The sequence below is a fragment of the Peromyscus maniculatus genome, chromosome 13 (genome assembly GCF_049852395.1).
Source record: "Peromyscus maniculatus bairdii isolate BWxNUB_F1_BW_parent chromosome 13, HU_Pman_BW_mat_3.1, whole genome shotgun sequence".
Lineage (NCBI taxonomy): Eukaryota > Metazoa > Chordata > Mammalia > Rodentia > Cricetidae > Peromyscus > Peromyscus maniculatus.
Window position 1 is genome coordinate 66,061,713 of NC_134864.1, and position 13,229 is coordinate 66,074,941.

The 13,229-nt window shown below is 38.8% G+C and overlaps 1 protein-coding gene across 2 annotated transcripts; it reads left to right on the plus strand.

Moving 5' to 3' along the window:
• Window positions 1-29: 29 nt before the first annotated feature.
• On the plus strand, window positions 30-13,205 carry Ormdl1 (ORMDL sphingolipid biosynthesis regulator 1). 2 transcript variants are annotated; one of them, XM_006974849.4, is made up of 4 exons: window positions 30-155; window positions 1,895-2,075; window positions 8,219-8,370; window positions 11,735-13,205. In XM_006974849.4, exons 2-4 carry the CDS (start codon window positions 1,902-1,904, stop codon window positions 11,868-11,870), a joined length of 462 nt encoding a protein of 153 aa, XP_006974911.1. In that variant the 5' UTR covers window positions 30-155; window positions 1,895-1,901; the 3' UTR covers window positions 11,871-13,205. The 2 variants fall into 2 exon arrangements, with proteins under 2 accessions (XP_006974911.1, XP_042116357.1); XM_042260423.2 differs by lacking the exon at window positions 30-155 and adding an exon at window positions 172-389.
• The last annotated feature ends 24 nt before the right edge of the window (window positions 13,206-13,229 follow it).

Sequence of the window (13,229 nt, forward strand, 5' to 3'; positions counted from 1 at the left end):
GAGGCGGGACCGGCGCGTTCGGCAGCCAATCGGCCGCTGGCTTGGCAGGCTTCCGGAAGCGGCGCCGCGCAGCAGCGGCGCTCCGGCGTGAGGACGTACTGTCGCTGTCGCGGGGCTGGTCCGGCGACGTGCGGGCCGCCGGGAGCTGGCGGCAGGTAAGCTCGAAGGCTCCGGGGAGCTGCGGGATGGACGGACGGACGGACGGCCTGCGGCAGAGCGGGTTTCCGCTGCGACCCGGGCTCGCTCGCTCGCTCGCGCTGCGCAGGCCCGGTGGCCGCGGGTGCGCTTCGCGGTCGTCGTGCCCACGGGGCTGCCGAGGGATGCGCGGCTGCGAGCCGGGCGGTGGGAGCTGGCCATGGCTGTGCGCGGGCGGGCAAGGCCCGGGCCGGGTAGGAAATTCTTTGTCTGCCGCACACCTGCTGGGAAGGGTTTTTCTAGGCTGGCCTAAGTGGCCATTGGAGGCCTGCTTCCAGCGTTTTTTACATTCTGTGTGATGTTCCAAGTATTAACATTTTAAAAGGCCTTATAGACGCCGGGTTCTTAATAGAAGCAAGATTTGCGCGAGACTTTCCCAAAGTAATTTTCATTATTGCCTATTTCCGGAGATCTTGAGAAGCCGAAAGAACATTGCACTCCAGAAACACTTGCTTAGCAGGGTGAAAATCCCTTTCTGCAAATTCTGCAATAGAAGAGTTCTGTGTGCTTTTGAATGGGAGGAGAAATGTTCTAGCAATTTTCCCTCTCTCAGACAATACCCATTTAAGTTGGATTGTAACAAACTAAAGTCATAGACCCAGTAAATTGTATGCTCACCACGATGGCTGAGCACTAAAACCAGCTCTTAAGTGTTTCTACCTGAACATTAGAGGAGGGGAAAGCCGATGAGGGGTGACATAAAGAAAAACTAATTGGAGAGTTTGGCTAAAGAAATGATGAGAAAGATTCATGGCTTTAACCTAGTTGTGTCACAATCTGAGCTCCTAACCACGTAAAGCTTTCTTTCCCTTACACTGAGAGCTTGTTAGTTCCAGGTTCACTATTCAAAAGACAGTAGTGGCTTACACTTGTGCCCCACCATTTGGAGGCTGAAGCAGGAGTACACCTGTGAGTCTGACCTTGTGGGGGAAAAAAAGGTTAAAATGTTCCATTACTTGTTAGCATCTGGCCACTAAGACTGGGTGGGTCGGTTCTTCTCCCACCTTTTCAAAGTATTAATTCTACTGGTGATTACCATGTTTGGCAAAAACTAGCCACACAGAGGAATGAAAATAGTATATGGAAAACTAACTAAAGGGAACAAAAACAAAAAGATGACCTGAAATACAAAATGGGCTAGACTACCAGGGGAAGGAAGAGGGGAGAGCAGGAGAGGGGGAATAGGAGGGATTGGCCTTGAATATGGTATAGGCATGTGTGGAAATACCACAAGGAAACCTGCTGACTTGCACAATTTAAAACTAGTAATTAGTTTATTCTGTTTATGTATTTAGCCCCTGGCTTTTATTCTGCTTGCATTATATATCATATATTTTTTTGTCAAAGAATTTTGAGATAGGGTCTTGCTATGTGGCCCAGGCTGACCTCAACTTTTGGCAGTCCTCCTGAGTGCTGGGATTACAGGAGTGTACCAACACACTTGGATCCAGTTCGAGTTTTCTTCCCTATTACTTCATTTTGTAAAACTGACAGGCTAGAAAACAGGCTTTAGAAAAAGAAACCATACAGGTAAGTTTTGTCTGCCTGACTGAAGTGTCAGTCAGTGAGGATTCCTTATTGCTTATATCAGCATCTGTAGACAGTGTATGTTGAAGGTGTGTGTTCCACGTCAGAATGAGGAATTGTGGGTATTTAGGTTTCCAGCTCATGGCATTGTTGATTTGTTTCTTTCCTACAGCGCAAACATGAATGTCGGAGTTGCCCACAGTGAGGTGAACCCCAATACTCGTGTAATGAACAGCCGTGGTATGTGGCTGACATACGCTTTGGGAGTTGGCTTGCTTCATGTTGTATTACTCAGCATCCCCTTCTTCAGTGTTCCTGTTGCTTGGACCTTAACGAACATAATACATAATCTGGTAAGAATTCTGTCTTACTTTAATCATGTAAAATCTAAGGTTCTGTGTCTGTCCGGGCGTGGGGAGGGGTGGGGCTGTTAAGGGAGAGCAGCAATAAAATGCTGTTGAGTGAGTACAGATCTTTAGTTTGGAAAGATGAGAAATGTTGTGGAGATAAATGACTGGTGTTTTCATAACAACATGAAGGTTTGTAAAACGTTGTAAATAAAACTGTAACTTAGTGGTGTTTGGAAGGTGCGTAGTTCTCAGTCCTGGGAGTTGAACTCAAGGCCTTGCCCTGCCAGGTAAGCTCTACTGAACTACACCTCAGCCCAACACCTTAAGGATTTTGTTAACAACTCTATATTCTATGCTATAGAAGTCCTATTTAAGCCGGGTGGTGGTGGCACACGCCTTTAATCCCAGCACTCAGGAGGCAGAGGCAGGCGATCTTTGTGAGTTCCAGGCCAGCCTGGTCTACAGAGCGAGTTCCAGGATAGGCACCAAAACTACACAGAGAAACCCTGTCTCGAAAAAACAAAAAAAAAAAGTCCTATTTAAAATGTACATGTTTATACTCAGCCCGCAAACATAAACAAATGTGTAATTCAGTGGCTTGAGATACTGTGAGTTAATTTTGAAAAATTTTAATGTTGGTTAGGATATTTTTCTATCACACTTTAACATTAGTCCTTTTTCTAAGAATTTCTTCTCCCACTGTTTGCCATTTGAATAAAAATTACAACATTGTAATTTGGCTTATATATTGATTCACTAGAATACTTGAACATTAATTGTTTTATGTTTAATTGAACTCTAATAAAGATCTTTCGTTTGAATCCTTGCAATGTCTCTCTAAATTGCTTAAATATACCTTCTTTACTCAATGTAAACATTTTACACTTAAGCACATTCAGCATCTTATGGTAATTAAATATTTCTTATTGATTTTCACACTCTTGTATTAGCAGTATGCATTAGCATTAGAGATTATTACAGACTTCATTGATTACTGAGCATATTATTTATCATTGGAAATTGACTGTTAGGGGGAAAAACCCACATAACACCCTGACTTTTCTTAACTTTGAAGTACTTACTAATGTAGAATGGAAAGGGAAAGATGCAGATAATGTAGAACTTTAACTGAATCCAAACTGATTGTATACTTGTTAGAGAGGAGAACAAAAAAAGTAGAGAAAATAGGTTTTTATATGTTTTGGTTAATTTATATATATAAATGTTGTTGAAGTTGATGATCAGGATAATGTGTTTGTGGAAATAAGTATCATTTAAGTGATAGACTCTGGTAGAGCATTGCTGTTGTATTTACTTGTTTGAGAGATGGAATCACCCATGGAGGTGGCATACACCTTTAATCCCAGCACTAGCTGAGCAGAGGCAGGTGGATCTCTATGAGTTCAAGGCCAGCCTGGTCTGCATATCAAGTTCTCTACACAGAGAGACCCTGTTTTTTTGTTTGTTTGTTTATAAAAGAGGGAAAGATGGAATCTCACCATGTTGCCTAAGATGGCTTTGAACTACTTGGTTCAAATAATCTTCCCACCTCATCTTCCCAAGTAAGTAGGACTAAAGGTGCGTACCACCAATGGTGAATAGTTTTTAAATAGTAATTTCTAGAAATACTTGACTTTGGTCGTCTCCTTTTGACTAGAACTCTTGTCTTGGCTTCTGTGGGATCATTTTGTCCTTGGTATACCTCTGGTTGTCTTCCTTATTGCCTCTTGTAGGGTCTTCTTTTTATCTGTTCTTTAATCACTCGTGGTTCCCCCCCCCTTTTTTTTTTATCTTTTTTATGCTCTGTATTCTATATAGATCATTCTGCCTACCTGTACTTTCAGTTTATATCTGTAAAAGATGCTTGTATTTAGATCACCTTGAAGAAAGCAAGCAAACACCACACAAAATCATGGTCCTGACTTAACTCTCAGCACATACAGTCTTCTCTGCCTTCCTTTCAGAGTTCATCTAAAGGCTTTACTGCTTACTGGACTACTGAATTTCAAAGGTAAAGCAATATAATGTCACCCTGATCTTTCCATGAGCAAAGTGGGCACTAGTAATAGCCACTCCAAGAGAGTTAGGCGGAAGCCTGGCCCTGTTGGAGTGGGAGATATGGTCACTTTTGCATTATGTAAGTGCTTTTTCCTATGAAAGCCTTGTTTACTGTTTCACTATTTACTTGCCTCTAGCCTCATTTCTTTATCAGATAATTATTCCAGTAGTGTTCCTCTTCATATGGCTCTTTTCTACCCTCCCCTATTCAGACTTGACTTAGAAATACTTTTTAAATGTGTATCTACACATGGCCTGTTTGTAAGTCCTTCAAGGATTCTCCCTTGTGTTTATGGTAAAATCCCAAGCTCTTTGTGTGGCATAGTTAATAATTATTAAGTACAGAGACAGAAAGTCTATCTCTGGTCATGTAGCCCCTGATTGAAATACAGGCTGTGTTTCACAGTTTGGAAAAACAGTACTGTTGTTATGTTTTTGCCTTGGCTTCAGGCTTTCTCTTCCTGTTCCTCACTCTGCCTGGATGATTCGTGTCCAGCAGAACTACTTGAGTTTCACATCCTCTGGGAATCTGTAGGATCCTCTGCATTCTGTTATATGTTCAGCAGAGTTTTATAATTACTTTGGATTTTGAAACAGGCTCTTATTCTGTTCCCAGGCTGGCTTTGAACTCTTGGCATTCATCATGTTTCAATTTTTCAAGTGCTGGGATTTCAGGACTGAGCTGCCACATCTGGCTTGTTTATATTTTAATTTCTGCAATCTCTGATGATGATGATGTTGATGATGTGTATGTATGTATGTGTGTATGTATGTATGTACTTATTGAATAAATAATATTTAAATGTATTATAGATGCCATTTCCATTCCCACCTCCTTTGTTTTGATGTTGATTGACTAGTGGGCACAATAAGGAAATCATGTTTCTCATTTATTGTTAGTTCACCACACTAAAAACCTAAATTTAACTAGCCGTAAATATAGCAATTACATGACTGCAACTTGAGGTTGCCTTTGAAAATAGCTTACATTTCAGCCTACATTTCAACCTATTAGAAGTGTGAACTCTGAATGCTTTTAAGCATGCAAAAGTGGAGCTAATCGGTGTAGTATGAAAACCTGCACTGCTTTTTAGAGCCTACAGTGATACCTTTTATTTGATACTACAGTTCATTCTTTTTTTTTTTTTTTTTTTTTTTTTGGTTTTCCGAGACAGGGTTTCTCTTGTGTAGCTTTGCGCCTTTCCTGGATCTCACTTGGTAGCCCAGGCTGGCCTCGAACTCACAGAGATCCGCCTGCCTCTGCCTCCCGAGTGCTGGGATTAAAGGCGTGCGCCACCACCGCCCGGCCTCTTTTTTTTTTTTTTAAGATGTATTTTATTTTCATGTATGTCTGTGTATTCATACATACATTCAGATGCCTGTGGAGGCCAGAAGAGGGTGTCAGATTCCTTGGAACTGCAGTTACAGGCAGCTGTGAGCTGTCTAATGTGGGTACTAAGAACCAACCTTGGTCCTCAGCAAGAGCCCTTTCCTCACGCCACACTACAGTTCATTCTTGAAGATTATGAATGAAAATTCTCTTTGAATCAGTAACTATTAAGTGCTAGTACACAAGATATGTATTTTATTTTCCTAATTATTTTGGTTTATGACTAATGATCATTAATGATCATTAATGGTTTTGTATAAAAGGTACTAAAAGTGAGCATACTAAGAGAAGAGATTGTCACTAAAGATGGCGCGCACGTGTGTGTGTGTGTGTGTGTGTGTGTGTGTGTGTGTGTGTGTGTCTGTGTGTCTGTGTGTGTCTGTGTGTCTGTGTCTGTGTGTCTGTGTCTGTGTGTCTGTGTCTGTGTGTCTGTTTTGCTGGGAATTGATCTGTAACCTTACACATGCTACGCAGACACCATCACAGAACTAAATACACACAAGTGCAGACTTTATTATTTTCCACTGAGAGGGGTAAACTTTGAGTATCACATTTTAAACACTGGTGAGTACAGTGTGGTTTGAAGAAAATAGCAGAAGGATTGTTCTTTTTCCTATATTCTCACAGATAATATGTTACGGAATAGTTCTTTTTTCCCTTATAAAACAGTAATAGTTAATCAAAAATTATTTTTAACCTCTTTTATTATGTTTAAGATAAAAACCACATCCACATACATTAAAGCATAATAAAATATTGTCTATTAACTAATGCAGAAGACTATAGAAAATTTTTACATTTCATGAGTTTTAATCCCTTTTCCCAGTTTGTCTCTGATTATCTTGTTGATTTTGTTTTCTTAATATTTTACAATTTATTTCTAGTTTCTACTTTATGAAAAACTTTCCTTTCTAGTTTTTAGTTTTAGGTGCTTGGATGAACCCAGGGTGGTTTTTAGCATACGCATGCCAGGTGCTTCACCAAGCCACAGCAGCTTTAGTGATAAATGATCTATACACCAAAATCTGCCTATTTTAAACATGTAGTGGAATTAAACTTTTCAAGTTTTTCTGAAAATTATATACATGAAATCTGTTATTTACACTGTTTCCACCCTTTGTCCCCACCAACTTCTCTTATTCCCTCTTAAATTCATGACCTTTTTAACTCTTGGAGGGAGTATTATCATCCCCAAATGGCAGAACTAGGTCTAAATTTTTGAGAGGTTAAATACTCTTGAGAATTTTAAAGACACACATTTTCTGTTTCACTATTCCTTTTAGCCTATGTGAAAGTGGCTTCCTTTTATAATGTAAACACACCTTGGCTTAATGTCATCCTGCTCTATTCTAGGTCCTATTCCTCATGTATTGGGGCCAGTGGAAAACAAACATGCAAATAACACAATTCATTGCACTGAAATCTATGCATGCACATAAATGGGAGGTTAATTATCAATACAGTTCATTGCTCTGGGATCCATGCATGCACATAAGTGAGGTTAATTATTACTAATGAAGTTTAATTAAGAAGTGGTCACTGAAACTGAGCCATCATGGATGAGAGAGTTGGAGTGGTGACATCCAAGCTTTAACCTGAACAAAAAAAGAGACCATATACTTTGAGTGTTCTGGCTGTGATTTGGATAGCAGTTTCTGCCCTACTTCTTTTTGTGTCTCATCATCCCTCAGAAGACTGGATTTTTCAAAGACTAGAGATCCAGCTTGCTCAGTTTTGTGTGCATACATGTTCTAGGTCCTCTACACATAAACCACTCACTAAATGTTAAGTATTCTGGAATGTGCATTCGTTCCTCAATAGCTTAGGTATTGTTGAATAATTTTTTTCTGTCCAAATTATCATTTCATTACACATTTTAAAGGTTTTTAAAATCGATGTACAAAATAATAAGTTTCATTGTGGCATTTTCTAGAGTATGAATACTGATGCTGTGTTCCTATTGTCCCCACCCTGTACCCCACCAGCCATCCCATTTCTCCCCAACAACCTCCTCTGCTTTCACGTTGCTAAGTGTACATTTCTAATATGAGAGAAAATAAGCATATCTTGTCATTTTCCCCTCCCTCTTGTAGTAGCCCTCTTTCATCCCTTTCTCCCTCTCAGCCCTTCCTCTTCCCTCATCCCTTTCCTACTTCCTTCATGTTCTACATGTTTATATACTTAGAGCTAGAGTCTGCTGCATGCCAGAAAACATGCAATGTTCTATCTTCCTCTCATTCCTCACGTTACTCCTTCCCTAAAGGATTTACCTTGTCTTTGTAATGCACAACACACACACACACGCACACACGTTTGTTTATTCATTAGTAGTGAATAAAACTTTCAAGGGATACAAATACACATTTTCTCTATTCATTACTTTGTTGATGAGCATTTAGGCTTGTTCCTTTGCTGTTATGAACAGTGCAATAATAATAAACATAGATGTAGTGTATGCTGACATTTATTTTATGGAAACATGTTACTTTTGATTCCCCTTATATTGGTTTTAACCAAATAATAGTTATGTACCCCAGAAAGCTTTATACTACATAGATACTGACTATAATTTTTCACTATTACATGATAACCTAACTTGTCCTTAATTTAAATCATATACTCACCAACAACCTAGAGCCATCATGATACATACTTGCAAGAATAAACTGTTTGATACCCTCTGTTGCTTGCTTTTCAGGGGATGTATGTGTTTTTGCATGCAGTGAAAGGAACGCCTTTTGAAACTCCTGATCAGGGTAGAGCAAGGCTCCTAACCCACTGGGAACAGCTCGACTATGGAGTACAGTTTACATCTTCTCGGAAATTTTTCACAATTTCTCCAATAATTCTGTAAGTGGTAGAAAAGTTAAGATATAATGGATTGGATAGGAGAAAAGTGTTTATCAGATTTAATTGAATTTCAAAACAATGCTTTATTAAGAATTTTTATCAGTAAGTAGCTGCCACAAGTAGAGTCATAGGGCACAGGCATCATTTTTAGCAAGTTGATAACAAACCAGTTTTACTTGAATCAATATAGCTAGAAGCACTACTGTTCATCATTGAATCTCAACATTCTTTGCTTCATAAATCAAATACATTGTGTCTTTGTTTCTTATAAGGAAATTATAAACACCTTATCTGTATTACGTGTCAGATTAATCATCCTAAGCAATGATTTGATGATGATGATGATAATTTTATTGGCTACTCATCTCTGTTCAGATGGCTCAGGACACGCTTCTTGAGAAAAGACTGGTTTACAAACATAGAGGTCAGACTTCAGTTAGGAGACTGACCTACGTTGAATCCTGTATGATCTCATATGCTTGGTGTGCTTGCATGTACAGTTCTGACAGTGGCTGGGGATGTAGCTCAGTAGGAGAGGACTTGCTCAACACGTACAGCCATGAGTTTGATTCCCAGCCTCACATAAAACCAGGCATGGTAGTGTACACTGTACTCCCAGCTCTCAGGGGGTCAAGACAGGAAGTTCAACAACTTGTCCACACCTGCACAGCCAGTTGAAGGCTGTCCTGAGCTACATGCAGCTTTTATCAGTGCCCCGTACCCAGCCTCTCCCCCAAAAATCTAACTAATGGTACCTGACTTAATCTTGAGGCTCTAAGAAACAAGTCAGATAATTTTTTGTAAAGCATCTATTGGAATCTGGTGTCTGCTTTCCTCCCAGTACCTACATCATTATTCCCTCCATTTGAATATTTTATCCTACCCAATTTCTACCTAAGTATTTCTTGAATGTTTTGTGTATAGTCCTGTTTTTGTCCTTTTGGTCAAATTGATTCTAAATGAAATACCATCTTCTTTTTTCTCCCTTGGCTGTATGTAGGGGTAATTGAGAAACAGAAATGCATATTTTCCCTTTTAAGAGTTCATAAGTACATAGATTGCTAACACTGTAGCATACAGCTTCATACATAAAACTACATCCATGATAGAATCAATGCAGTCTAGAGTGAGGGAAAAGATTTTCTAAGAGAGGTAAGTTTAAGATAGATGTCTTCATAAGTGAGGACATTTTCAAGAGAGAGGATCATAAAGCAATAGACCTTTTCCTTTCATATTTATCAGATTTTATGGAAATGGGTTGGTTTCATCCCATGTAAAATTAAACTCAAAAGGAAAATATCTTTATAATTAACAAAAGTAAATGTAATAGCAGGAAAGACAGTTAGACGTCCTTAGTACAGGTGTGGGCTGTATTGGTTTTAAGCTATATGACATTGGCCTTGCACGTGCAGAGACGCTACAGCTAGGATACTTCTCTGGCCCTTGTTGGCTTTGTTTTGGCCATTTTCTTGAAACCCTTAGGTTTCTGTAAAACATAGAAGATTGCAGTTTAATATACATAAAAATCCTTGACATACAATGAATTTTCAATTAGAGATATACCAAAAAGTCAAGTAAGATCTATCTATATACAGTCTTTCTGGTTTTTAAAATATAATTTTGACCCACAGTTATGATTTCAAACATTCTGATTAAATTCCTTGCATAATTGTATCATTTAAGCCATCTGTATAGTATTGATTTTTTTTCTATTTCTTTTTGTGGCCCTGCGTCAAACCCAGGGTGCCCTGAAGTCTTAAGTCAGTTACTTACATCACCAGCCCTGATCATTTTCAAATGTACTTCCATATTTGCTTTAATTTATCAGGTAGGTGTGACATGCTGTTACCACAGATTTTTGGATAAAGAAACAGACTCAAGCCAGCTGGGTGGGTAGCATATCCTTTATCCAAGGACTATGGAGGCAAATGGGTTCAAGGACAGCCTGGTCTACATAACAAGTTCTAGACCAGCTAGAGCTACTTAGAGCCCATCTCAAAAGAAAGAAAAAAGGGACAGATTCCAATCAATTAGATTGGTAAAGATCTTGTGGCTATTTTGAATCAAGAGCCTGGATTAAACAGAAACTTCTGTCTTCTGTTGCAGGTCTCTTTCTAATGTAAGCCTTAGCAAATAAACTGTTTTATGCTGATTCTACCTGGAATTGCATTTCCTTAGAATCGTCTAGGTTATTTTAAGAGTAGGGCAATTTTCATATACTCCATTCACATGTTACTAATTTCCATTAAAAGAAAGTGTGATAAGGTAAAAACATGCCAAGATGTATCCTTTCCTTCTGCCAGATTATAAATCAAACAGGCATTAGCAACAAGTCAGTAGGCTTACTGAATACAATGGACAATGCCCTTCTGTTCAGTAGTGAAAGTATAAAACAGTCTTCAAGTCCGTGAAAGCATGAAGAAAGATTTTGCAGCAAAAATTGAGAAATAGTGGCTGTAGAGAATGCCCACTAGTTAAAAGCACTACTCTTCCAGAGGACCTGGGTTCAATGCCCAATACCCTTATAGCAGGTCACAGCTGTCTGTAATACCATTTACGAGGTGGGAAGATCTGGTGCCCTCCTCTGTTCTCTGCAGGTACCAGGCATGCACATGGTACACAGACATACACACAGGTAAAACACTCATGCACATTAAGTAGTTTTTAAATATTTTTTTTTTAGTTGAGGAATATGGTTTAAGTGGAAGATTACAGAATTTCTTACACTAGAAAGTTCTGAAAAAGACGTGTTCAATCTTCTGACAGATGTTTTTACTTGGAGGTAACTCTTCTTTTCTAACCATATTATACAAAATGTCTCCCTTTGTGAGACTATAAAGTTAGGGGAAAAGATCTTTTTCAGGGTTCCAGTTAGACTGGTTATAGACTGCTCTGCTATAGCAAGAAGATGATAACATCAGAAGGGCAACTGAATATGTGCTTCTCTCAAAGATGCTGATCCATGTGTGTGGGAAAAGCTAGTCTCCAAAGCTCTGCACCAGTCATTGGTGGCCTTTGCTGAGCCACAGAATACCTTGGGAATACAGCAGGTGCTTAAAACCAGATCTTTTCTTTAGAACTGCACTGAATACAGATCTACACTTGACATCTCATAGGTGTATGGAACCTATTTGAAAGCCGTCTGCTTTCAAGGATGCTAAACATCAGCTTGCTTCTATGCACACTGCAGAAATGTAAGGTGTCACCTCATTTTTGAAACTCCAGATCAAAATGTTTTGATTTAGTATCAAAATGATTTTATTTTTATGCATTTGTGTTTAGTGGTCCCTTTTTATAATATTTTTCAATTCTAGGTAATTTCATTTTGGGATGCCATGTGTATTCTAACTTTTTATCTCTGCAGATACTTTCTGGCAAGTTTCTATACGAAGTATGATCCAACTCACTTCATCCTAAACACAGCTTCTCTCCTGAGTGTACTTATTCCCAAAATGCCACAGCTGCATGGTGTTCGGATCTTTGGAATTAATAAGTATTGAAATGTTTCTGCAACTGAACAAAACTCTTACAGCTACTGTGTTCCCAGTAAGGAAAGAGTAGTGAACTGCACTGTTTCTGTGATAATGTGAAATAAGAGGTATTTACATTGGAGGGCCAAATGCTGGTCCTTCATAGCCTGTCTTGAGGAGCAGAATTCCACTAAGGGATGCCTCTGTCTAATGTGCTTGGTGTATTTCCGAGAGAGGCTTTGCAGGCAGGCTGGGCAGGCCCAGCTTAGAAGTTGATGGCAGTACAATGAGGGTACAATAACTAAATCCAAGGAAACGAGGGGTTTATAAGAAACTAGGACCAGCTTGTAGTGAATGGGCATTCATTATGTTAGGAAAGGAAAACTCAATGATCTATTCATAGTTTAAACAGACTTCTATAAAGCAGAATCATCTGTATACAAGTTTTTATTACTGTATATGACTTTATATGACATACATCCTCTTATTTTATACAAGCCCCTTTCTACTTTATATGTATGCTCTTTTGGTTTTTCTAGCTAAGTATTGTGTGTTGATAAATGAGGTCGTGTTTGTGTTTATTACATTACAGAGTTTATGAAGGTTCACCTTCATGACTCACTCTGATAGAAGACAGGCAAGGCTCTGAGTCAACATTCTCATTTTGGAACAAAGTGGGTTTTACTGCTTTTCCAGAAGCAAAGCTGCTACACCAATTAAGAGAATAACTTATTTTAAGTAGTTCAGGTTTTGGGTAGCTTAAAGATAATTGTTTATTTGGTTGTGCAAATTAGTAAAAGTCTGTCATTTTTCAGAAAAGGAAATGCAAAATGGAGTGACCTGCTTTGGGCAGAACTATTTCTCCAACAGCAGAACTGAAGCAATGGATTCTCTGTTAGCAAGTCAGAATAAAAGATAACATTGTCTGGTCTTAGTTTCCTGCTCTTGATCCCCACAGTTTGCCTATTAATATGTCCTTTAAATGTGTGAGTCTTAATGTAAACAACCCCAAATGGTACCTATATCCACAGCAACAACTATATTGAATTCTTGTGATGTGGGGAAGCTTCCTATAGTTGCTAGCATTAATTGTATGAAATTACTACTATGAGAAATATATTTCTAAAATGTTATAAGATAAAGCTGAAAAACTCAGTAACATAAGATTGAAAACAGTTGTAGACCAACTTACAAGTCAGTTTGTGGCAATAAACAGACTTAGGGGTAGAGATCATTGTTTCCTATTTCAAAAGTACTGAGTTTAAAAATCAGTTGTATGATGCTGCCTTTGTATGTTTGTCTTTTCTCGTGTATTTTTCAATTACTGGTAATTGATGCTTTAATAAAAAGTTTTCCTTGGTGTAAGATTATTTTAAAAGTTTCCAAGAC

Coding starts and splice junctions, on each gene's coding strand:
- Ormdl1 (XM_006974849.4), top strand. CDS start 1,902: ATGAATGTCGGAGTTGCCCACAGTGAGGTGAACCCCAATACTCGTGTA. Junction 2,076..8,218: donor CGAACATAATACATAATCTG/GTAAGAATTCTG, acceptor CTTGCTTTTCAG/GGGATGTATGTGTTTTTGCA. Junction 8,371..11,734: donor ACAATTTCTCCAATAATTCT/GTAAGTGGTAGA, acceptor TTATCTCTGCAG/ATACTTTCTGGCAAGTTTCT.